This window comes from Sorex araneus, chromosome 1 (assembly GCF_027595985.1).
Source record: "Sorex araneus isolate mSorAra2 chromosome 1, mSorAra2.pri, whole genome shotgun sequence".
Lineage (NCBI taxonomy): Eukaryota > Metazoa > Chordata > Mammalia > Eulipotyphla > Soricidae > Sorex > Sorex araneus.
This window is the reverse complement of record NC_073302.1, coordinates 348,971,815-348,998,649: the sequence shown is the minus strand read 5'-3', so window position 1 is coordinate 348,998,649 and position 26,835 is coordinate 348,971,815. Positions and strand designations below refer to the sequence as shown.

General features: G+C 41.5%; 1 protein-coding gene and 1 pseudogene across 1 annotated transcript in view; both read right to left on the bottom strand.

The window, feature by feature from the left end:
- The window catches only part of BMPER (BMP binding endothelial regulator), a 321,842-nt gene that overhangs the window by 236,437 nt on the left and 58,570 nt on the right, over positions 1–26,835 (bottom strand). Inside the window, exons 4-6 of the mRNA XM_004606953.2 lie at positions 11,789–11,871; positions 7,386–7,476; positions 1,788–1,870 (exon numbers count right to left, since the gene is read on the bottom strand). Of these exons, the coding sequence (XP_004607010.2) occupies positions 1,788–1,870; positions 7,386–7,476; positions 11,789–11,871 (257 nt within the window). The remainder of the gene's footprint in view (positions 1–1,787; positions 1,871–7,385; positions 7,477–11,788; positions 11,872–26,835) is intronic.
- Positions 20,035–20,225, bottom strand: LOC129401202 (small nucleolar RNA U3; annotated as a pseudogene).

The following is a 26,835-nucleotide window of genomic DNA, read 5'->3' as shown; positions in this document are numbered from 1 at the left end:
AGAATTTCTTAGTAGAGGCTTTAGGCTTCTCTAGATATATTATCATATCGTCTGCAAATATTGAGAGTTTGATTTCTTCCTTTCCTATCTGGATGCCCTTAATCTCTTTTTCTTTTCTAATAGCTATCGCAAGTACTTTCAGTACTATATTGAAGAGAAGTGGTGAGAGTGAGCATCCTTGTCTTGTGCCTGATCTTAGAGGAAAGGCCCTTAGTTTTTCCCCGTTGAGGATAATGCTTGCCGTAGGCTTGTGGTAGATGGCTTCGACTATCTTGAGGAAAGTTCCTCCAAACCCCATTTTGGTGAGGGTTTTCATGATGAAATGATGTTGGATCTGGGCCAGTTGTTTTTAATATTCTGGATATATGCTATATGCCCTTTGTTACAAAATGTTTAAGCACTTAAAATTATATATGGTTTTACTAATTTCCTAATGTAAATAAGTAGGAGCAGCTGGCTGAAATGGATTGCCCATTATCATCAGTAACACCACCACTTCCAATAATATGACTACAAATATGTACTGTCTTCACCAGGGCCCCTCGGAGCAGGGCAGGTTGAGTTTTCCTCCCCGCCCCGAGCAGAGCCCCGGCAGCCGAAGACCTCCGGAACACAGCCACAGCCATACTCAAGGCCCCTCTCCCCACATTCAGATGAACCTCACATATGAAGAGACCGGCAGAGGAACCCAGGTGTGCGGGATCCAGGACTGAGATCTCCAAGGTTGCTCGGATCGGGACTGGGCCTTCTCCACCCAGATCCCCATTTTCCAGTAGCAGCCACACCCACCAAATGCCCCTGGCGCCATGTAATCCCACCAAAGGCCAAGATCCAGAGACTATAAAACAATTCTCCCAGAAGAGAGCAACGCAGAGTCTCTTGACTCCACACCTCGCTGTCTTCACCTTGACCCCTTGGACCACTTATAGCCTAGTTCCCCCTCTCAGAGAACCTGGCAAGGTACCAAGAGCATCCTGCCCACACTGCAGAGCATGGCAAGCTCTCTGTGGTGTATTTGGTATGCCAAATACAGTAACAATGATGGGACTCATTCCCCTTACCCTGAAAGAGCCTCCAATACGGCACTGCTGGGAAGAATAAGTAAAGAGAGGCTGCTAAAATCTCAGGCTAGGAAGAATGGAGACTTTACTGGCACCCACTTGAGAAAATTGATGATCAACAGCATGACAGTGACAGTAACAGTGACAAATTTGTACTAAATTAACAAAGATCTCTTTAAAGTTCATCATATACCCAAGCCATTTTTTCAAATTCTTAAATATTTCAAATATAATATTGATAGATAAACTACAAAACTTTGAAAAGCAAGTCTATTATTTTGTTTCACTAATCCCGACTCTGCTTAGAACCCAGGAGGCCCCAAGGAATGAGGCAGGAAGAAACATGCCTCTTTTTCCCTCAGCCTTCTGGCTCATGGTTCTGTATCAGGACCGTCCCTATCTCAAGGGACGATTTGTCAATGTCTCAGACAATCTCCGTGGTTACAACTGAAGGGGGGAGAGTTACTGGCACCTGGTGGACAAGGACAAATGATGCTCCTGAGTAGAGTAGAGGGGACAGGATAATCCCCCACTGAAGATTTCCCAGCCCAGAATGTCACAGTGCTGATGATAAGAAACCAGCCTTAGAAAATCAAGGGAATTTTTCCCTAATTTGCACACCAGAAGAGGTCAGCCTGTAAAGGAAGTCAAGACTGGTCTTGGCAAGTTCCTGCAGCAATGAACCAGAAAGAACATTGTAGTAACATAAGCCATGACATCACTTACAACACAGGAACACTTGGTGCATTTGTTTCCTTCTGGCTGAAATGTATCCCCTTCTTGGTACTGCACACCCTCGAACACGCAGCCTGGAAAGCAGAGAAGAGTTTAGAGCCTAAAACAGGCTGCATGTACATGCACTGTTTATCTGCTGCTCATCATTTCTTCCCCTAACAGCCCACCTAAAAATCTTCCTCTAGCCACAGAACACGATTATCCACTGGGAAAAAAATTAGAACAGTAATAAATGTGCACAAAAGAATGTTATGGAGCTGAGATCTGAAGTGATAGATTAGAAAGAGGGTGGGAGTAAGTCAGCCTGGGGGCAGCGTACAGAAAAGAGTTGGGAGATGAAAGGAGTTCCTTGGGACCAGGCTGGGGTTCCAGGTACCAAGAGTACCAGGAGAAGCAAGTAGAGTGCAAGGCAGAGCTGACAAAGGTGAGTTATGGTGAATCAGAGAAAGCCGTCCTGGCTCCGCCAGGTCCTTCCTACCCTTGGTCTCACTCTGCTTCCCATTGAATTTACAAAACAGTCTAGGTACTGTCCCCCAGATGAGGGTAACATGATTCATGGAGAAGAAACAGCTACCCCAACTGGCAGGAAGAAGGGCTAAGATTTGAACCCTGCTCTGTCACACCAGCCACACTGAGCAGAAGGCAGACACCCAGACATGAAGGGGCCGGAGGTGCCACTCAGTCTCACCCTGTGTTTGCTGTTCAGGCCAAGAGTCCAGGAGATTTTAAGATTAAGATGCCAAGGAAGGAGAGATAGCATCTGGGTTAAGGCACTTGCCTTGAGTTTGGCTAATCCTGATAAAACACCCAGTCCCACATATAATCAGAGAGATCCCTGAGCACAGAGCCAGGAATAAACTCTGAGCAACATTGGGGGTGTTTCAACAACCCCTATCCCCTCAAAGAGTAAGACACTGTCATAGTCTTAAAACATATCCCAATAATCCAAGATTTCTGGGACAATCACAGAGTGGGGGATGGGTCAGCTTCCCCTCAAACAGAGCTGCAGCAGACACCCCCCACCACAAAGTTGCCCCATGCATTCAGCCAGACCCCAATACTTAGAACTGTGAGTCACAGAACAAACCTGCTGAAAACTCCAGGGACATGGTTTTTGTGGATGAAAACCCCAGGCCTTCTTAGAGTGGGAGACACCCCCTGACCGCCCCATACTTTTGGAAAACCTAGCAGTCAGTTAAATATTTAACTGCCCAGTTAACTACCCAGTGAAATATTCAGGATTTTCTGGACACATTCACGGCCACATGACATGACCAAACCCTACAACACTGATAACCCAGTAACTATACACCAGATGGGATGGGAAGTAATGCAGAAGCCAACCAATCTTGACCAACAAAACCATTAACACAGAAGACATAACTTGCAACAGCTCAATAAAACCTCAGACAGGGAATTAATGGACCCATGGTGAGATCCATCAATTTTCACACATTTTCTCTACAAAAATAATTTTTAAAATAATTCCATTGACCATTTAATGGCATAAAGCAATATAAAATAAATTATGTGGGCCTTTTATGGAGCATGCTTAAGGGTGGCTGGGAGAATAGAGGCAGTGGTGGAGGGAAGTGAGAGTACTGGTGGGATTGGGGTTGGAACTTTGAATGACTATAATAAATCTGTAGCACTGTTGTCCCGTTGTTCATCGATTTGCTCGAGTGGGCACCAGTAACATCTCCATTGTGAGACTTGTTGTTACTGTTTTTGGCATATTGAATAAAACAGGAATAGCTTGCCAGGCTCTGCCGTGCAGGTGGGATACTCTCGGCAGCTTGCTGGGCTTTCCGAGAGGGATAGAGGAATTGAACCTGGGTCGGCCGTGTGCAAGGCAAACGCCCTACCTGCTGTGCTTGTAACCATGATGTTAAAATAAATTGGGAAAAAGAAAAAAAAAGAAATAGCTCAATTATCTCAATTATCTCAAATCAAAGTGCACATTGAACCGGCTTGTTTTATAGCCACATCTTGCTTGTTTAATGAAAGCAAATGCTGGATCTAACAATGAAGAGTCACGCAAGATTATGATTATGATTATGATTAAGAATAGGCTCAATATTGTTAATTTCATAAAAGAATGGTTTCAGAAGAAAGATTTTTTTGTTGCCCATATCAGGAAGTAGCATCTCCTTACTGTTCTTGTGGACACAAAAAGCTATGTTAAGCTTGGGTTATTTTTCCTAGGGATCTCATCTTTTCATTGTTAATAATAACACATGCCCAGTTGTTTCTTTTCAAAGGACATTAGCAACAATATTTCAATTCTTTCAAATGTCTGTACCACTGGTTCTGTCATGCTGATGGCCAGGTCAGACACATCAACATTTGACAACTTTTAAATAGGACCTTTTTGATGAAAAAAATCTAGCAGGTGGGCGCTTTTTTTTTTTTTTTTTTTTTTTTTTTGCTTTTTGGGTCACACCCAGCAATGCACAGGGGTCACTCCTGGCTTTGCACTCAGGAATTACCCCTGGCGGTGCTCAGGGTACCATATGGGATGCTGGGATTCAAACCCTGGTTGGCCGCGTGCAAGGCAAATGCCCTACCCGCTATGCTATCGCTCCAGCCCCAGGTGGGGGCTTTTAGAGAAGGCCCTGAGGCAATGGTGGAGGGAAGTGGACACTCTGGTAGGGGCTGTGGTGCTGGGACACTCTTTTCAAGGAAAATTTATCATTGATAATGTTGCAAATCAGGGTGACAAATGAAATTTAAGAAGCAAATAAATAAAAGTTTAATGCAAACTGTCCTCATCACAAGCCACCACCACTGAGCAAAGAGAAAAAAAGGAGCATTCAATCAAGAATGCCCTGAAATGTGTTTCAAGAAGTAATGGACCACAGGCTGCTACATGTTTGTCATAATGTAAAATACCAGTTAATGGTGGATACCCGTACAGATACCCGTACTTATCAATTACTGAGAATACCTCAAGGCTTTCCTCCATTGTCCTATCTAGACATGGCTAAAGCCTTCCCTCCTTAAGATAATAAATAATGCATCTGGATGTGGGTTCTTCATGAGTCTTTAGATTTGCATTCCAGTGGTAAAGGGAGCAAAGTCGGTTTCTGATGCCATGAGAGAGGGCAAACAGTTTTCCCAGGTGTCACCTGGGTAGAGGAGTATGTGCCACTGGCATGACCACTTTTAAAGATTTGATATCCATCATGAATACATGCAGAGCAATTATTCTGGAGTGCATACCTGGGGGTGAGGGGTGGAGATAGTTCAATCAGTGACCAGGAATCCAAAGGACTTAAAATCCAACCCCACCTCCTTAACTATGGTCCTAAACTATGGTCCTGAACTATGGACCGTACTTCACCTCTTACTGGGGTAATCAAGGGCAGAGATCTTTGCCCACCAAATTATGACTGGACGCGAGTCTGCCGGTGTAGAAAGGTTGAAGACCACCTTGCTGATGCAATTACAGCTGTTGGCCTGTGGGCCTGCAAGTAGGCCAGAGGCCCTTCAACAAGTGTCAAGATTGACCAGCACTACCCAAGTGGATTTAGGGTTATAATATGTGCAAGGGTTGGGATTACAATATATCCTTCCAGGTCCTCAAACAAACAAACAAAAAACAAAAACGAGGGAATCAACTGTTCAAATATAACTTCAACAGCTATAATAGATTCAGTCTGCTTAGTGAAGTACATTTTCAAAGGCAGTGCCCAGATGTGACTGTGCCCCAGGAAGACGAGTTATATATGCTGGGTTAATCTGTATCAATAAAGCAATAGTCTATCCAACATAATAGAATTCATATCGAAGGGTTCTGATCATTTTTAAATCTACAGGGTATAGAGAACTTGCTTCTTTATCAATCTGAAGTTTGACTGCATACAGGAATTATCTTGAATCTTAAAGGCTTAGGTCTTCCCCCAAAGATCCCGGTAGAATAGGTATATGATCCAGCTGAGGCAACAGTATTGTTTTGTTTCAATTTTTCAGAAAGGGGAAGGGAACACACACAGATGTGCTCAGGGCTTGCTCCTGGATCTGTGCTCAGGGGTTGCTCATTGTTGAACCTGCTTCCCCCACACGCAGCATGACCTACAACCCTGATTTGAGCCATGTCCTCAGCCCCAAGATTTATTTTCGAAAAGTTTCCCAGGTGATTTTCATATGCAGCATAGGGAACTACTGAAATAACAATAAAAATACCATTGGCATTTAAAGTTTGGTCGCATGAAACAAAAGGATTTAATGCACTCAGCGGAAACTAAAAGCACTCAGGCAAGTTCTGTTTGATAGCTATATTCCAACTGGATTCTGAAAAGAGCTTTTTTACTTTAAGGTTAGAGAGATGACTCAATGGGCTGGGGGGGGGGCTTGGCATGCAGGAGACCCATGTTCGATCTTTGGCACCACATGGTCCCTGGAATATCCCCTGGCACCACGTGCTCCTGGAACACGAACAAGGAGCAACCCCCAAGCACAAAGATGGGGTTTTTGCCCCCCAACAATGACAGGTGTAGCCCAAAAGCAAACAAACAAAAAGGAATTATTTTATTTTCAAAGTTTTGGGGCTTCAGATAAACACATCAAGGAGTACAAATGCCACAGACAGGCCAGCATGAAAAGCATGTCTGGCTGAAATGAGAGTGTTGTGGAACTTGGAAAAGTTTGAGCTTGTGGAGAGTGAAGGAACACGTGGTTGTCACTTGTGGTTGATAAAAGAGCTAACACAGAAAGGGTGGGGCATGGTGAGGCGCAAGGGAAGGGGGTGGAGCAGGGACCCTCCACAGTGGGGGGCACCCTGGCACCATAGTCCTTCTCCAGGAAGCCTCACAGCTCAGAAGTCTCCTCTAAAACAAAGAGGAGTTACTGTACCACCTCCAGTGAGGAAAAGCATGCAGAGTAAAACCCAAAGGCAGAACATCTAAGACTATGGGCCAGAGGCTTAAGAGATCCAAAACCATCTCTCTCCTCAAAATCCCTAGACTCATACCTAAGTGCGAGAAAAGTTGCTGGAGGACTTTGTGATCCTGCTGAGAAAAGCAAGAGGAAGCATTCAGACCTTGGAAAGGAAAGACACCTTAGCTGTCAACGAGGCAGCGAGGCCTCAGCACAGACAGAGCGTCCAGCTTGTTGCACCACAGCGAAAGCCGAGAGCAGCAAAGACCCCGGCTGGAATTCACTTAGGGACACAGCTCTCAGCTTTCAAAAAACATCTGGTCACCTCATTACCAGGGTGAGCTTTGGCCAAGGTACTGCAATATGAAACAGTAAAAAGACATTTCTAGAAGCAAGGGAAAACCACAGACTTTCCTTCCAAAATCAGCGTTACCTGTAGCCCTGTGCAGCGGAAAGCAGGCCTCCAAGCGTAGGGGAGACGCCAAGACCTACAGCACATTGCACGCAGCCTGGGCACGCCAGGGGCCAAGCAGGCATTGCTATGCAAAGGAGTTTGTTCTCTAAACCTACCAGCTAAACAGATGAGAAAAAGTCAAGTGAGAAAAATTCTAGCCAGGAGCGGGTGGAGCATTCAGCATCATGAAGGTACTTTTGGGGAATTCTAATGCTGCTGTGCAGGGCGCCTCACAAATCCCCTCTGGAGAACCATACCTGGACACGAGGGACAGCATGCTCCAGGCTGCTTGGACGGGTTTTTGCAATGCACAACACACCACACTTGCGATTCAGTGACAACGCCTTCCTGAAAAACAGAACAGCAGCCAGCAAAGTCAGCCCAACATCCTGCCAGCAGCTCCTCACTCGGGGAAAATAACTAGGTAGGTGAGAAAAGTGTAAAGCAGCATAGGGCTCCCAAGCCCCAGGAGGAGGGGGCCGATGAGGACGCATCTCCCAAGCTTTCCATATCAAATTCCCCAAATCATGTGCCAGCCATGTCCCTGGGCTGATTCTGTCCTTGGTCCCTGCTCTTTCTCTGTCTCCATTTCTTTCTTCCTTTTCAATCCTGCATGTATGGCCGTCTTGCTTCAGTCAGTAGTTGGCCGCTCTAGCTATTTGTTCAAGATGGCATTCCATTTTCTATGCTTGCTAGATTTTCTGTCTAATCATGAGGCAGAGCATAACACCCCAGAATAGCATCTGAAGACCTGAACTCTTACCACCCTTCTAACCGTTCTTCAGTCTTACAAAGGTTCCTTGCCTCCATGTCAGGAGCCTGATTCTCAAGCATAAATCAAGAGACTGCATGCAATTATGTTTATGGTCTTATTAAATATGTCACCAGGGCTGTTAGGTCTTCAAAATGAAATCCAATGACTCCTTTCCAAATGATCTTGAGACTAATGCCTAAATGTCAGTTGAAACCATTTTCATTAATTTTCAGAGTTGACCTTTGAAAATATTTCTCTATATTCTCTACCCATTTTGTAAAGGGATTTGCATTTTGGGTTGTTTAATTTTGGTTGGGGGTATGCATAGCATATGATTTTTTAAAAAAGTGCTAACTTTGATGATCGATTACTAGGTACTTTTTATCAATATGTTCCACAGTAATCTCAACCCAATGAGGACTATATTCTAAGTGTCTTCCTACCCATTGAGCCTGAGGTTTTCAATATCATGGCCCATATCACATGTAGGAAAGATACAAAACTGTCAAAATATACCATGACAACATAAAAATGGATCTGGACTTTTGTTATATAATATAAGCAATGTGAAAAGCTATGTATGTCCCAAGATCAATTTCTCATTAGTATCTGCAATCCAGATGGAGCGTTCAGGGCCATTTCCAGCATAAACTTCCTGTCTGTGATCTTCAGATATTTTCCTCTTCCAGTACAAAACCAAAGAGGAAATTAAAGATAAAAATTCATTATCAAATTTCTTCTGATTGGTGGGGTATAAGAAACAAGCCAGAATTCTATTTGCATGAAGCAAGCCAGATGGTCAGAAGAAGTATTACCTGTCTTGTAACCATTGGTACCCAATACACACAAACTCCACCAGAAGTGATTGGTTTTTTTTTGTTTTGTTTTATGCGGGGTCGGGGGGGGGGGTTGGGGCCACACCCACTGATGGTCAGGGTTACTCCTGGTTCTACATTGAGAAATTATTCCTGGCAGTACTCAGAGACCATAAAGGATGCCAGGGAACAAACCCAGGTTGGCTGCATGCAAGGCAAACACCCTACCTACTGTACTATCGCTCTGGTCCCAGAAGCAGTTTATCTTTAAATAGATTTCATTCCATGTTCTTCCTTCACCGGGGACCAAGACTGTGAGATAGTTGGATTGGCTCCACAGAGGAGCAGTCCTGGGACTAAACTTGTGCCTGGACAGTTCCAAAGCCACAGAGCCATCTTCCAGGCCTCTCCTCTCTGGGATCCTAACAAACAGACAGTCAGGATCCTCTCAGCACATACAGGCAGCACCCAAGCTTGAACGCTCAGCCTTGTGCTTGCAGAGAAAGAGCTTGAGATTACCAAGCAATCTTCTGGGTCCTCAGAAGAGGTTAGAGTGGTCTTGTGTACTGTTCAACACTACATGGAGCACATGTCTCATTTCAGGAGGGGATGACGGTGAGCTCAGTGTCTAAGTAGCAAATTATGTGAGAGGCAGAGTCTGGCTGCATTTACACTGTCCTCTGACACTGCCACTCTCAGTGAAATGCTTTACTGACTGCATTTACACCCTCCTCTGCTACTAGACAGGGAATGCATGGGAGAGAGGGGAGCAACCATGCCACACTACAGAAAGCATTTTAAAAGGACAGCTTGATGGCTCTGTAACTGCCTTATCCAAGATTTTATGGTAATGCAATGAAATGATATGTTAACACTAGTTAGCAGTGTTTCATGATGTTGTAACATGGAGGAAAATTTAATGATAAAGTCTATCTCTGTTACACAGCATCCTCTTTTGCAGCTTCTCATTTCCTGGTTCCCAGGGCTGTTGGTCTTTAAGATCTCTTCTATTAGTAATTTGGTATTCACACACCATCTCTTTGGACTCTGCCGAGTGGCTAGCGACCCAAGATGACAAGGAATAGGAGTTTCTGTGTTAACAATTGATAACAGCTTAATGTCGCGTTCATTTTTCAAAACATTCTGTCCCAGATAATAAATCTCATTTCATTTATACAGTCCTTGTCCAAAGCAGCCAGACTCAACACTGATTCGTGCATCTTGAATATCCTCAATATAATCAATTGTATTTAAAAAATATTCCAAAGGCAGTAGTTGGCTTCTTGTTGAAAGACGTCATAGGCTTGCTCTTCAAGTCCATGTTCTACCTTGAATGTGCATCTCATTTATTTGTCTCTATTTCCACTCTGCAGAAGCCTGTATTCTTTCTCTGTGTTCTTTCTTCCCCTCTCCCTTTCACTCATTTCACATCTTTCTAAGCAAGTTTCATTCAATAAAAATTACCATGCTTCACAAAAATGTAATTAATTAATTATTTTTTTGAAAAGCCAGCACAGGACCAGAGTGATAGGACAGCAGATAAGGCATGTGTCTTGCATACTGTCAACCCAGCATTTGATCTCCAGCACCCATACAGTCCCTGGGCCCTGCCAGGGGTCATCCCTGAGTGCAGCGCCAGGAGTAAGCCCTAAACATCACAGGATAAAGACCCAAAACAAAACAAAACAAAACACTTCAGCCACAGCTCTCAGAGAAGCACTACCCAAGGTCAAGAATCGGGGGAAATGGTGAGACAATGTTTGGGGTTTTGATGCTACTGAAACTCATTGCTATCACTTCTTTGTTCCATAAAACTGACCGAAACTATAATCTGGTTAAAAAATTCAACTTATGTTTATTAATTTAATGAAACATGATGGACACCTGTTCTTCCTTTGCTTGTTTTCACCAGGAATTCAGATCTACAAAATATATAGGCTATACAAACATTTAACTGAATAAATAAACTAGAAAAAACAAGTTCATACTAGTAAAATATTTATGTTGGTTTCAATAAACTGTCAATATCCTTTTAGATAAATTCAGATATCAGAAGCAAAAAAAATACAGAGATCAGTAAGCACTACTTTATTAGCCTTTCATTATCCTTCAGATGCAAATGTATATTGGAAATCAAGTTATGGTGAATTTATTTTACAGCATTTTTCAACAGAGAATTTTTAAATCATGTCAAATTAGATGAAAATTATTTTCTTTCTACTTGGGGGGAGGGGATTCTGTGCTCAGGAGAGACACCTAGAAGTGCTCAGGAACCATATTCAGTGCTAGGAATCCTGTCCGGATCAACTTCACACAAGATCAGTACCCAGAGACCTGCCATAATGCTCTGGACACTATTTTTTTAACAGATACTTCAGACAGAAGAAAATGAGTTTGAGCATTTGGATTCCTCATCCCCCTCTTTAGCTTACTTTGTGTTTAAGATCTAATGATATGATGCGGGGTATATAAACTCTGGACACAACAAACACCAGCCCCACAAGCTCCCTGAGTGGGTCAGTCTTCAATTCATTCTGTCAAAATCATCGAGATTACAATGTACTAATTGCTTTGACCTAATACAGCTTACAGACTATCCCCAGTTTAAAATGTTTCTAAATCAAAGAAGGAAAACCTCTATCCTCTTAACAATGCCTCTTTCTGCTTACAGAAATTGTTTTTGCACAAAGTTAACATCGGAGGAAAACATGAATTTTCCCCAAGGACATATGAGTTTTTCCAGGTATAATTTAACAATAGTGAACAACTCTGCCATGTGTTTCTGTAAGCAAATCCTCTACAGTACCTATCCTGTGTCTGTCTTGCAATGATGAATGTCACTATAAGTGTATAGAAGACAGTAAACCTCTCTCTCTCTCTTTCTCTCTCTCTTCCTCCCTCCCTCCCTCTCTGTCTCTGTCTCTCTCTATCTCTCTATGTCTCTCTCTGTCTCTGTCTCTCTCTCTTTCTGTCTCTCTAACTCTCTCTCCCCACTCCCCCTCTCTGGGGAGAGTCTTTGGTGTCTCGAAAATTTTTCTGAAGAGGACTTTACAAATTCCTTCCCTGTAGGGGGTAGAGGGCTTGCTCTTACCTGACACTGCCGCTGGATGCAGGGATCATCTGCACTCTGCCATTTGAAGGAGCTGTTATAGGTGTTCCCTTCATAGGTGCAACCTAGATGGAATAGAAGCAGGACAGTGAATGCGGGTTTCCTGAATCTGCAGAACAAATGACATTTTGTCCTCCCAGCCAGGACTAGTGATCATTGGAACCACCATACTTGATCTCTCCAAAATACAAATCAGCTTCTAAGGATCCACTTGACTTTTACTTACATTAAGTTCATTCTGTACTAAGATTAAATTTATGGGCTGTATTTTAATTGGAGAGTTGTGAATTCTCTTGGCGAGTGATGGGTACCAGGGCTAAAACACAATCTTACGTAAGGGTAAAGGAGCTCAAAATTGCTACAAAACTGCTTTAAAAATGTCAGAAAATATATGCACAAAATTAAAATATAAAAATCAATTTAAAAATTGAATACCCATCTAAGACTCCTTACAAGTGTTTTTACCAAATAAAATAATCTATTTCTTCTCTCTCAGCTCTATGCTTTCATATTTAACTTCGATTTTACTTTTAAGTAATGAACTAGACTAAGAAAATCAGAAGTACCAGTGTAAGCATTATGACATATGATATCATTGGCAAAAACAGATATCAAAGACCAGAGATCCTCTAAAAAGGAAACATGTATGTTAGCATTAGTTCCCATAAAAGAGCCAAAGAAATAATGGTGCAATGATCACAGCTTAGACCTTTGATCCAGTTTGTACAAATAACATCCTTCCTCCATACCATACATGTCTAACGCTCGTACTTCTTGGAAATGCACACCAGGGTGTGCCTCTAGTAAAGATTTCCTGACAATCCCAGGAGGCAAAGAGAATTGCTGATCATAGTCCAGATTTATTTTGACCCAAAGAGTAAGAAGCAGCATAATACACAAGGGATCATGCAGGAATGAAAGGAGTTCTCTCTGGCTTTCTAGACCAAAAAGTCAGTCAATGTTAATTTATAAAAGATTTTCCCCCTTACTCAGTGTTGAGGGGTCAATCCTGACAGTGCACACGTAATCATGGGAAGTGTTGGGATTAACCCAGATTGGCCACATGTGAGACAAGTGCCTTAACCGCCAGTGCCATCTCTCCAGGCCTCACAGAAGATTTTCTCATCTAAGATACAGAGAGCACACTTACCTTCTTCCCAGAATTATTTTACATACAAAATAAGCCAAGAAAGGAACCCTAATTTATACACAAAGGGGGGAAATAAAAAACCTAATGTTTTCCAATAGCCATTTTTATCATTTTTTTAAACTAGGAACCATGATGTAAATTATCAGAAAATTATGAATGAAAATAACTCATTTATATTCTACTCCTTAGTTCCTACAAATCAAATTACTAAAGCACACAGCTGATTGGAAGCACTTTAGGAAAATTCTTTCACTATATATTTTTTAATTTCCTTTGCATGAAGTGTTACAGAGATAAAATGTTCAACCACAGGGACTGCTAGCATACTAAAAATACTTATGCCAAACCAAAAATGAGTACAGTAAATTTTCAACAATGAAAACCAATATAAAACAATTTGGGCTAGCATAAATCTTGCCGAACAAATGCATTTACAATAGACGAGCCTATATGCAAGTCTGATCCACTAACACAGACTCACTCGAATAATAAATAACTTGTTCTGAGAGATGGAGGTGGGGAAATCAGAGGACCAAATCCAATTCATATTGAGTCCAAGTAAATATGAAATGTCTGCCAAGTCGGCCAGCAGAGTTTCCAAATATGTTATATATTTTTCATCCTTTAGATTTAAAAAAATTGAAAGAAAGGATGATTTTATGCTGGTAAGACGACCAGCAAAATGCTTGTTTTTCTAATTTTGGAGGTGGAAGTGCACCCCCAAAATCAAACAGAATAAGCAGGCAGGCCAAGGGCCTGTCCCACACCAGGCATTTTGCACCAAGCTTATTGAGATGATTCCTCTCCCTGTGGAAGAAAAGGAATTGGAACAAGTCTGGGAGGCCCAGAAATGTTTTCTACTACAACTGTCCATTGGAAGGATGTGTATTCTATCCTAGCTTAACACAGAAACATAAGGTGAAACTCAGAAGTGCTTCACAGCATATCCACTCTTGCTTACATGTAAGTCTACAATGAATGAGTTTATATTTTTCCCAATGTTGGATGAGTCTGAATGATAGAATAGACTCAAAGAGAGCACCTCTAATAATTTCTTTAGCAGATATGTGTAATATCTTTCCTTCTGAACCTACCTTCATCAATATCAGCTGGATATGGAGATTTCAGTATACTGTTTCTTCTAGTAGATTTACTATGTAAAATATCTTGGGGATAAAATAATCCAAGTGAGGACATTTTCGCTGCTCTTTGGGTTCATGAACTAAGACTTCTATATCACCTTAACACAGATATTATCACTAGCTATATAAAAACTCAATATACATATTAAGAGTCGTTTCTTTCTTCTGAATTTCTTCTTACTTCTAGTAGGGCAAAATTCTTTATTACAAATTCTACTTGTCACCAACTGTATCCTGTTAATAAGACAGATAGACAATATCTCACCTTCTGTTACTGAAGCCCCAGAGAAGGAAATACCAAATATTTTTGTTCTGAGTAGTAAGAGAAGTAAAGAAAGGTCATTGTACACAGAGACAAGGGCTTCTTAAGTTACACAAATAGAAGTCAAGTTTGTTTTGTTTGCATTCTTTCAATTACATGTGGACAAATGTTTTACAAATACAGTAAGAATGTCTGATCAGAAAAATGTAATCAAAAAGACTAAAAAAATATGTAGCACTGCAGCACTGTTGTCCTGCTGTTCATCGATTTGCTCGAGCAGGCACCAGTAACATCTTCATTGTGAGACTTGTTACTGTTTTTGGCATATCGAATACACCACGGGTAGCTTGCCAGGCTCTGCCGTACGGGCGAGATACTCTTGGTAGCTTGCTGGACTCTCCGAGAGGGACAGAGAAATCAAACCCGGGTCAGCTGCGTGCAAGGCAAATGCCCTACCCGCTGTGCTATCGCTCCAGTGATTATATCTATCTTAAAATTACTATGTATAGCAGACATGGAATTTTTGTGGAATTATAGCAAAACTTTCTACTTATTCACTCTTTATCTCTGTCCTTATTTCACTATATTCCAGCCTCGTCATCTATGGACCGTTGGCAACCTGCAGAGAATAGCTGGGTTGAAATTCAATAAGAAATGCATTGTGGGAGCAGCTGCTGGTACCAAAAGTAGTCTAGTTGGCCTCCGGATTGTGGTTGATCATTAGGAGATCGACCCTTTTCCCCTCCCCAACTCTCTGCCCAAGGAACCAGGCAGGCAAATGTTAAGCGTAACAGAGGAAAGAGCTTGAGCATTCCAGCCCTATAGCCTTACCAGGAGCCGCCAACACTGCCAGAGTGCCCTCCTCTCTTTGTCTTCAGTGGGGTGCCTTTTCTTTCCGAAACCCACTTTGGTTCCCTATACTACTGGTTTCTTCTTGCCTTTTTTTTTTTGGAGGAGTACTAGCATGTATTTTGTCACAGTCACATAAATTAAACCAGATTTGGGATCTTTGAGGTGAGCTCTTGCTACACAATGCATGGAAGGGAAGCAGACAGACCGGCCATACTTTGCTGCTTCCTGAACACCTGAGAAGCATCCCAGCCCCCAGACTTGGTCAACAAACTGCCAGTCAGCCCAACCCAATACAATGATTTTAATGAACTGCTCCTCAGATAGTGTTCTTCGGAAACATATGGAAGTACAATCAACAGGATAAATATAAACTCTGACTATCCATTCTAGGACTTAATTGTATCCTTAGGAGTTTATTTAAAATGGGCTTTTATTACTCTTCAAGGCTGCACCTACCATGAATCCTGAAGGCAATTTCACTTATTTTTGGCTAATAGAAATTTTATAGCCAAGCCATTTCCTCAGTCCCAAGAGAAAGAATAAAACCCATGAACAGAATTCTAAAGAAGCACAGTGCACCCCTCACAACATTCTTTTTCATACCTGTTCTGGCATTGCTTTAAAAATAGGAATTAAATACATAATCAAAATGAAATAATAAGCCATAGGAAAGGAAATCAGAGAAAGACATCTTATTTCTTAATTCAGTGGCTTTCTGAATAAAATTCGAAATACAAAGAGTGAGTATGTGAGTATAGATGACTGGCATGTTTATCTTACTTTGAATTAAAAGAAGTCATTTCGGGGCCAGAGTGACATTACAAAGAGTAGGGTGTTTTCCTCGCATGCAGCCTACCCAGGTTCGATTCCCAGCATCTCATATCCCCAACACAATGCCAAAAGTGGTTCCAACCAGGAGCATCACTGGTGTGGACGCAATCCCTACTTTCCCACTAAAAGAAGTCATTTCCATGTGACTTTGATTTCTATATATGTTTAAGATCATGAATGATGATGAAAATATGTCTTACAGACTGTCTCATAATTTTTTTATTATTATAGTGCAGTCAGTAACTGGTGCTATTATAATTGTAACACAACCTCATATATACATATTTGAAGAGCCACAGTAGATTAGATTTCTATTCAATAAAATATCCTATCAATATTTTGATTAAAAATTTGTATAATAAATGTTCTAATGAGGAAAGTAAAGATTTTAACCACTTTTTGTGTGGGATTCTACATCATCCAACATCCCTGACTATCTTGGACACTCCCACTGACAAATAGCCAATACCCACTGCTTCTCAACAAGCAAAGAAAGAGCTAAACTAAGTTCATATGGAGTAAAAATTAAGAAAGAATGAAGACAGGATTACAAAGTGAGAGAGACCTTCCTATGAAAACATAAGGCTGGTTCTCTGATATACAAAAATATCGAGATACCATTTCCCAGGTGAGTTCCAAAATTTAATTTATTAAATATTACATGGTGTCTGACAAGATATTACCATGGATAGGTAGGCACACAGCCAACTTACATTCAATCTGTGGCACTACATATGGTGGCCAGAGTGATCCCTGAGTACAGAGTTAGGAGGAGGCCTTGAGCACAGGTGGGTGTGACCTCACCCCTAAAATAAAAGATAAATAGTCCTCCAAGGAGAGGAAGGAAAGAAGAAAATCAAAATAATTGCTTAATTATTATAGGTAATGCATTGTGTTTATAAGTTTTTATGTGATTTTATTCTCATTAAATAAAAACTCTGAGACAAAAAAATATTATCCCTTGTTTTTGAAAAGGAAAGAAACCAGTGTTACAAAAGTTAAACTGCTTTGTCCGGGACAAGGGCTGCACGACTCCACCTCCACTAATTACTTGGGCCATGCCAAGCTCATGGGGAGAGCTCAGTACGTGGAGATCTCAGAGAAAAATGACTTCCCTGGCTCCTCTCAAAAAGAGCACCCACTGGTAGGGTGGTACAACAGCCTGTTTACCCATTCCCCCATTGAAGGGCATCTGAACTGCTTCCAGGATTTTGCCTATTACAATACAGCTATTATGAACATATGTGTGCAAGATTGTCAGTAAACACGGGCTTTTGCTTTACTGGATAAAAGGCCAAGAGAGCAATTTCTGAGCTGCATGGTAAGTGCATATTTATTTCTTTAAGAAACTAACACACTCATTTTCAGAATGGATGAACTGAACCATTTGACATTTGACACTAACAATATATAAAGTTTTCTACATTTTTCATAGCATTAGGTGTTAACATGCTTTTGACAATACCAGGTCCTGTGCTCAGGATGACCCCTAATGTTGATCAGGGGACTATAAGCATTATTGGAATTGGAATTCAAACTGGGGTTGGATACATGCAAGGACACACTTTACCTCCTGTCCCCTGCACTCTATATCCTTGTACCCAGCCCCTTTTGAAAAGGTCTAAAGCAAAGACAAATGTTTTGTAAAAGTCAAGGACTAGGAAAGTCTGGGTAAATCATGCCTTTATCTAAATACTTCTTATCAACAATCTGGTTTACTTTTTTTAAATGGGGTCCAATTTACCAATTTTTCCTTTTGGTAACAAATCTAAATTTTTTTCCTGAACCTAAGTCCCAAAATTTTGCCCTTATGTAATTTTTGTACATGTTTTATGCCTTTCAGTGCTTTATCAATTGTGAGTAATTTAATATGTGATTTTTAGGTTATATTTATGTATTCATTATTTTAACCTGTGGAAGTTTCCCTGCACAATTTCTTTTCTTGTTTGGTTTGGTTTGTGGGGTGGGATGTGTTTTGTTTTTGTTTTCATTTTTTGAGTCACAGTGAGACATACAGTTATAAGGTTGTGCATGATTGGTTTTCAGTCATATTATGTTCAGACACTTGTCCCTTCACCAGTGTATATTTTCCTACCACCAGTGTCCCCAGTTTCCCTACTCACCACCTCCCACCCCCCGCCATCTGTCTCTATGGCTGGCTCTCTCTCTCTCTCTCTCTCTCTCTCTCTCTCTCTCTCTCTCTCTCTCTCTCTCTCTCTCCTCTCTCTCTCTGTCTTTCTTTTGGGGCATTGTGGTTTGGAATGCAGATACTGAAAGGTTTTCATTTATATCCTTTTACCTATTTTCAACACTCAGTTCTTGTCCAGAGTGATCATTTCTATTATTGTCATACTGGTCCCTCCTCTATACTACTGCCCTTTGCGCCCCCCCCCCCAAACTTGTGGCAAGCTTCCTGGTCCCTGTTTTTTCTTTTTTTGGTCTTGGATATTAGTCTCATGCTATTTTTTATATCCCACAAATGAGTGTAGCCATTCTATATCTGTCCCTCTCATTCTAACTCATTTCACTCAGCATGACACTTTCCATGTTTGTCCACTTACGCAAATTTCATGACACCTTTTTACCTAACGGCTACATAGCATTCCACTGTGTAGTTGTATCATAGTTTCTTTATCTAGTTGTCTGTTCTAGGGCACTCTGGTTGCTTCCAGATTCTAGCTATTGTTAATAGTGCTACAATAAACATAGAAGAAGTCTAGCACCATTTGTTCAAAAGGTTAATCTTCCACTGAATGGCTTTGGTCAAAATCAATTGGAGAGCTAAAGAGATGGTACTGAGCATAGGCACTTTACATGCATTTGTTCAATCCTCAGCATTTCATATGGACTCCCAGGCACTGCCAGGAGTGAGTCCTGGGCACAGAGTCAAGACTAACTCCCTGAGCACTGCTGGGCTTGCTACACTCCATCAAAAATACATATGTTTATATCAATTGGGCACATTTGCGAGTGCCTGTAATTCTCCATTCTGTTTTTTAGTGGTCTCTGACCCTCCAGCGGTACCACACTGATTTCAATACTATAACAAAATTATCAGCTGGAAATAGGACAGACTTATTCTTCCTTCTTTACTCTTGTTTTATAGAATTATTTAAATTTTATTTTATTTTTATAAAGCTGTTCATAATAATTTATTATATTTAATATTCCAACACCAATCCACCATTACACCTTCCCACCATATTTCAAATATTTCCACCCTGACCCCTAAAGCCTACCCCCATAGCAGGACTTCAGCAATATATTTTGTATTGCTTGTTATGAATAATCCACTAAAAATTATTCAAAAATATTTTGAGAGGAAAGTGTGTGAAAATTGATGTATTTCACCCTGGAGCCATTAAACCCTTGTCTTGGTACATCAGTGGTGTAGAGCATGAGATGTCACTCCAGGAATTCTAAAATTTTTAATACAGTGATACAGCTGAGATTAATCTAATTTTTTTAAAACTGGGTGGTGATTTGGGGGTCTGGAGCTTTCATGGTGATCTCTTCAGAGAAATTTATCTGTGAGTCTCTGGATCCGTTAATGAGATTATATAGTGAAAGTGGAAGTTCGTGGGCATGACTGCCAAGCTCCCAGAAGCACAGAGAGATGAGGGGACATCCCCCAGTCCTGACTCCCTGCAAGCTTGGAGATTTTGGTCACAAATCCAAATCCCGCATGACTGTTTTGTTGTTTGTTTGTTTGGTTGTTTGTTTGTTTTTAGCAAATTCATTCATGGAGACCATCAGTGAGCATGGTGGCGATTGAGTTCTGAAGATTTTCAGCTGCTGGGGCTCCTTTAGGGTGAGTGGGAACTCAACTCCCCTTCTGGGTTATCCTGGATAAGACTGCCTGGTGTGGGGTCTAGAGGCATTTCTGCGGCATGTTGTTCTCATGCTGTTCTCTTCTGAGAGATTTATTTATTTGTGAATATCACATTTTTTTTATATTCTAGGTTTTTTATCTTTTGTTTTTCCGAAAGTGTGTGACTGCATCCTCTCCCTTGAGCTCTTCCGAGGGAGAGAAGAACCATCATCAGTACTGACAGACAGTTACAAGAGCAGCACTAATGCCAGTCTCACACCTGGGAGGGGACGCTCTGGCTCCTTTTGGTATCAGGTGCTCTACACGACCAGAGGAACTTCTCTAGGAGTGATCCTTGAAAGTACAGTCTAGGTCCTTGGTCCTTTTACTATAAACTTTGAAACAAATTTGTCTGTCTATAATATCACTGTCGGGGAATGACGCCCATTATTGTTACTGTTTTTGGCATACTGAATACGCCACGAGTAGCTTGCCAGGCTTTGCCATGTGAGATTCTGTCTCTCTCTCAGAATCTCCTGCCCCCATGCCAGACTGTCCTCACTGGGGCCCCTTGGAGGGGGGTGGGTTGAGTTTCCCTCCCCGCCCCAAGCAGAGCCCCGGCAGCCAAAAACCTCCAGGGCCCAGCCACAGCCATGCTCAAGGTCATTCTCCACATGCTCAGATGAGCCTCACACATGAAGGAACCGGCAGAGGAGCCCAGGTATGCAGGACCTGGGGCTGAGATCTCCATGCCTGCTTGGATCGGGACTGGGCCTCCTCCACCCAGTTCCCCCATTTTCCAGTAGCTAGGCGGTCACACCCACAAACTGCCCCCGGCACCATGTAATCTCATCAATGGCCAACATCCAGAGATTATAAAACAAAGCTCTCAGAAGAGAGCGAGGCAGAATCTCGCATGGCAGAGCCTGGCAAGCTACCTGTGGTATATTCGATATGCCAAAAACAGTAACAATAATGGGCCTCATTCCCTGACAGTGATATTGCAGACATAGACAAATTTGTTCTAAAGTTTATAGTAAAAAGACAAAGGACTTAGACTACACTTTCAGGGATCACGATTAGAGAAGTTTCTCTGGTTGTGTAGAGCACCCGAAACCAAAAGGAGCCAGAGGGGCTGGTTGTGGGAACTCTGGGCTACCAGTCACCATGTCTTCAGTCTGAGAGGACCACATATTTCTGGACTTTAGCTTGTCATGAAAGACTTAGATTTGATTCATTGTACTTATTTCATGAGTGTTATTTGTTTAAAAAGAAAAATCTATAGAAAACCTGGCAAATGCTCATTGGTGTAGTGCTAACATTTAGCAGCAGCTCTGTGAGAGAGAAGAGCCTAATTTCTGTAGTGTGTTCCACTCGCAACAAGTGCCCTGTAAAGCCTTCCTGTGATTCACCAAACAGTGGAAAGAGAGGCACACATTTCAGCAAACCACTGCATCTAGAATTATTAACTTTAACATTAGAGGCTATTTGGATATGTTAAACCTTGTCTCTTTCTAGCAGCAGGTCACAAACATTTGGTTGGAGTTTAAGGTAACATATGGCCATCATAGATGAAGCTGTTCACTCTATATACCTAATAAATGTACACATATCACCAGTAACAGTTCTTTTGGTCCTTCTTCTCCTAACTCATATCTATAAGCTCATAATTTCACCAGGGGAATATTCTTTCTAATGAGCACAAACATGCTGAACATCACAACCAACTGCAAGCTAGAAAAGTCTAGTGATGCCCCGTTGAAACAACTCAATGTTCATAAATGGGTGAATGGACAGAGGGATGGATGGATGGATGGATGGATGGATGGATGGATGGATGGATGGATGGATGGATGGATGGGTGGGCGAACAGACAGATGGAGAAAGGTGTCATGCATACAATGGGACATTATTAGGCCTTAGAAAAGAAATAAAATTAAAATCCATGCTACAACATGAGTGAGTCTTGAAGACATTACCAAAAATGTATTAAGTCAGGCATAAAGAGAATAAATGTAATGTGAACTAGACTAGGGAAATTCACAGAAATAGAGTGAAATACTTGCTACCAGGGCTGGAGGGAGGAGAGGGAGTTATTGCTTATTGAAGACAGTTTGGATGATGAAAATGTTCTGCAGAGGAACAGTGGTGACACAGCAAAAAAAAAAATCTAATGCATTTAATGCCACTGTACTGTACATTTTTAAATAGCAAATAGTATGCTATGTATAGTTTACCACAATAAAGCAGAAATAATACAAATGCCTATGACTCATTTATTTAACAATTATGATTCACTTGGTATGAGAGGTTCTGGGTGTCTGAATAATACACAAGCATCCTTGGTAGTTCCAGGGGACATGTCAAGGACACCTGAATTTTTATGAAAGAGGATATTTACTTGGTACCATTCCTGTGCCTCATAGAAAAGGACACCAAGACCCAGAAGAAGTGGCATGATCAGGTCAAGTAACTAGAACTGGCAGAGTTGAGAAATGGTTCCACCCCTAATACCATCTAGACTTGCTCTCTTCCTTCTTAGATGACTGAGAGTCCATATGACTATCTGCAGTCCACACCCCCCAGACACAGGCACAGAAGCTTGGAAATACCTCCCTGGTATTTGTGTTTAGTGCTCAAGGAGACCTGACCTCTAGAGAACGAAAGTGTTACTCTTGTGTTTATAACCTTGTGATGATGACCTAAACTCTAATATCAAAAACATGGTGCATTTAAAAATCTGATCTCTCAGATATGCCCAGACATTCTTAAGCAGTCTCATATGCTTAACACCAGCCAGTAAGTGCCTAAGCATGTCTGTAGATAACATCTTCAGCCCTTTATCCACCAAGCTAGTGAAAACATAATTAGCTGAGCCTAGTGTAAATAGCTCATTTAAGCAAAGGAGGAATTCAAGTTCGTGGTCATAACAATGCACTTGGTTTACCTTCATTATCACCTCAATCCTCTGCAATGGCAGGCTCTCTAGCTGAAAAACATCTAAGATAAATATGAATTTGTACTCAAGATGATATTCTTCACAAAAGGACCTAGAACCCATCATCTTTAAATATATGTGTGTGTGCACACACATGTCTGTGCGCACCTGTGTATGCATGAACACAGGAAACCATAATTAACAGTATTGCAAATCAATCGGTAAAAAGGTCAAATAAATATATACCAACTTCTGAAAGACTAGAGAGTATTTTTCAATCAAAATTTAATAAAAGTCATTACCATTTCAGCAGGATGGTCATTTTTTAAATGATAAAGAGACAAAGATGCACTCACATCTCCATAAAATGATACATGTCACACATAAACAGATGTTTTTAATTTCTGAGTTGCCAAATTAAAGTAGCAAATTAAAGATCCTAGACAGAAGTTGGCAGATGTCATTTATTTCCTGATCCCAAGCTGGAATACCAAGCCCTACATTTCATAATTTCACTGCCTTTAAAGAACAAAGTCATTTGAAGGCCCAGAAGAGTTAAGGTTGTTTCGATCCAAGACATTTTGAGATGATAAGCATCACTGTGAATTCATCCCTGTTGTGAAATACAGGACAGTGAAAATCACTTTAAAATACAGAGCAGTTGCTCTTCACAATGGGGAAGTTGTAAGTAGTCACAAAACAGTTTAAAAGAGGAGCTGCTAACAGTCATAGGCAAATTAAAGGTGAATTGTACAGGGTGTCATCAAAGGAAGCTGAGAATCACATCAAAGGAGAGTAACTAAGAAACCTGCAGTCAGAAATGCATATCATTTGGTTACTCCAGAGTGCAATGAAAGATGTGCTAAAAGTCCAATTTTAGTTTGTCACTAAGTCCATTAGCACTAAAGAACACTACAGCCACCACAAATAAAAATAAACTTAGATTCTTAGATTGGTGGTTTATAAAATATGTTTGACTTCTTAGGCTAAAGGGATAGTACAATGGGTATGGTGCTTGCCTTGCACATATCAGACCTGGGTTCAATCCTTAGCACCCAATATGGTCCCCCAAGCACTGCCAGTAGTGATTTCCTGAGTGCAGAGTCAGGAGTATCCCTGAGCATTGCCAGACAACATTGAAAAAAAAAATGCTTGACTTCTATGGAATTCAGTGAAGAAAGAGTAAAGCACCGAGAGTCTGGGACAGGTTTATAGACATTCAAACAGTTTTTAATACCACAAATTCATTCTTATTCTCTCCTTTAAAAAAATGGAAGCACCATGCATATAACTCTTGCTCAACCCTTTTAAGCCCTGCAGAAATCCAAAAGGACTTAAGATGTGTTAAGATGAATATGGCTTGGTGATAATACACAAACTATGCAGCTGACATCATGAGAAACATACTGAATTAGGAAGATGGGAATTTGCTTCTAATTTATCTGCCTTTCTCTGACTTCCCCTTTTCCAGTAAATATCCAGTAGGCCACTACCCTGTGTAGGGCACAGTGACCACAACTGAAGATACAATATTCCCTCCTCTCATAAAATCTCCAATTTATTTGGAGTCAGAGAAGATCAAAATGCTCAGTCACAATTGTGACTATCGTTAAGGAGAGATACTTAACTCTCTTGCAAGCAACCAAGGAGGCCAAGAATGATGTTCTAAAAATGAGAGGTAAAGAAAGGGTTTATAGAACCCTAAAGATACTCAATATATAGAAAGTACTCACAAAGATCAACAACAACAAAAAATTATTAAAAACCCTATGAAAAATGGGGAGAGGAAATGAACAGACACTTCTCAGAAGAAGAGAGGTGGATGGCTAGGAGGCACATAAAAACAAACTCAGCATCACTTATCACCGGAGAAATATAAATCAAGATGACAATGAGATACCGTCTCATACCGGTGATAATGGTACATATCAAAAATAGTAGGGACAATCTGTATTGGCAGGGATGTGGTGACAAAGGAACTCTCATCCACTGCTGTTGGGGATGTTGTCCTGTACAACCTCTCTGGAAAACAATATGGAGACTTGTCAATAAACATAGAATTAAACTGCCAAATGACCAGGCAATTTCACTTCAAGGCATAAGCCCTCCGGACATAAAAACACTCAAAAGGACATATGCACACCATTATTCATTGCTGTACTCAGTACAATAGCTAAGATATAGAATCAACTTAGGTGTTCAATGACAGATGAATGGATTATGGAGATGTAATATATACACAATGGAATACTATGCAGCTATAAGGAATGATGAAATGATGCAATTTGCTGCAACCTGGTTGAAACTGGAAGATATCATATTGAGTGAAGTAAGCCAAAAGACAAGCACAAGATGATCTCACTTGTCCCTGGTATATAGAATACTGCTTGAGGAAAGGCACTTGTAAAGTAAAAGAGGGATGCCTAGATCACCCTTGACCCCAGAGTTTAGAGAGGAGAAGGAAAGAATTCAAGGAGGGAAGAAGAGAACTAGAAGTAATGGGTGAAAAGGCATCAGGGCTCCAGTTAAACTGGAGGAATGGATTAGCATTATAGCCAAATATACAAAACACAAACACAATAGCACTAAAAATTTAAGATTTAAGCTATAAACACTGAAACTTTGTAATGTGCCTCTCAAGTTGACAAGCAGGGATGGGGTGGTGTTTGGAGTGAGGAAGGACTATGGGAACACTGGTGGAGGGTGGTTGACCCTGGTAGTGGTATTGGTATTGAAATATTATATGCCTAAAACTCAACTATCAATAACTTTGTAAATCATAGTTGTTTATTTTAAAAAAATAAACTAAAGAACTGGTCAGAGTTAAGTAGATGTCAGTAGATCGAAGAGCAGTCCAAGCAGAGGAAATAAAGAGAAAGTGTAGAACCCAAGGACGAAGTTGGCACCGGATTCTGAGAAACTCAAAAGGAAGCTTCCAACCTGTAGGGTTCAGAACAAAAAGAGACTCTGGGCACAAGCAGGAGCCAGACCTCGATGGCCACCCAACTCCAGGAGGAAGGAGACAGCCAACAGTGAGCACTGTGTGCTAGTTTTAAAGCTGTTTCTAGTGGCCAGCCACCGTACAGATGCTTCCACTTGTTGTGAATCCTCGAGTTGGTGGGATTCTGAGGTGGATCTGATTTCCCACCACCCCCGGATGTACTGATCATGTACTGATCATGTGTAACCCTCTGACTCTATGTGAACATGATTGACAGATGCAGTGGGTGCTCCTTTCGTGATCAGGTTATGTCACACAGCAAAGAAGAAGAGATGGCTGAGTTTGAGACTTTCAAAGCAGAGATAACGCAGAGGGACCCTGACCTAATAATAACTAAACCTTTAGGATGAGATGAGAGATCAGAGAGAATGTCTCTGTTGTCCTCGAAGAGCCATTCTAGAGTCACCAGGAAGTGCATCTGCTAATGACTCCTGACTTCATGTCATGTCTCTTTAAGGTCAAGTGCGACCATGGTCTCATTCAGCTGAACCCCCAGTCTGTGCTGATCTTAACCACAGTCATGCTCTGGCCCTGTGGAAATGGAGACAATCAACATGCTCAGCCACTGTCTCTCCTACGATAATGTTTAGATTTTGATTGGTGGGAGACGTTCACCCTCAAGAGTTCACCCTCAACAGTCTCTGTCCAGCTGCGCGGACCTGAGAGTTCTCAGCCTCGTGCTTTCCCCCAGCCCCTGCTAGACCTAGGAAGGCATCAGTAAAACAGTCACCAGCATCAGCCACTGAAGGCAGCTGGCAGCCAGCAGAGGATGGCTGCTGCTGACATGGAGCCCGTCCCACAGCTCCATGTAGAAATCAGTATCTTTCTCAATTTGTCAAGGACATAGAAATGAGGATCTTTCTCAATTTGTCCACTTCAAGAATCAGAACAGGGACCTGGGAAAGGGCTCACGGGGAACAACACACGTCTCAGCTGTGCAAGGCCCGGAGTCCCATCCCTGGCACTGCATACGCTCCTGCAGCTGTGCTGTGGTCTGTGCACCGCCAGGCCAGACTGAGCCCTGTCTCAACATTCAAACACC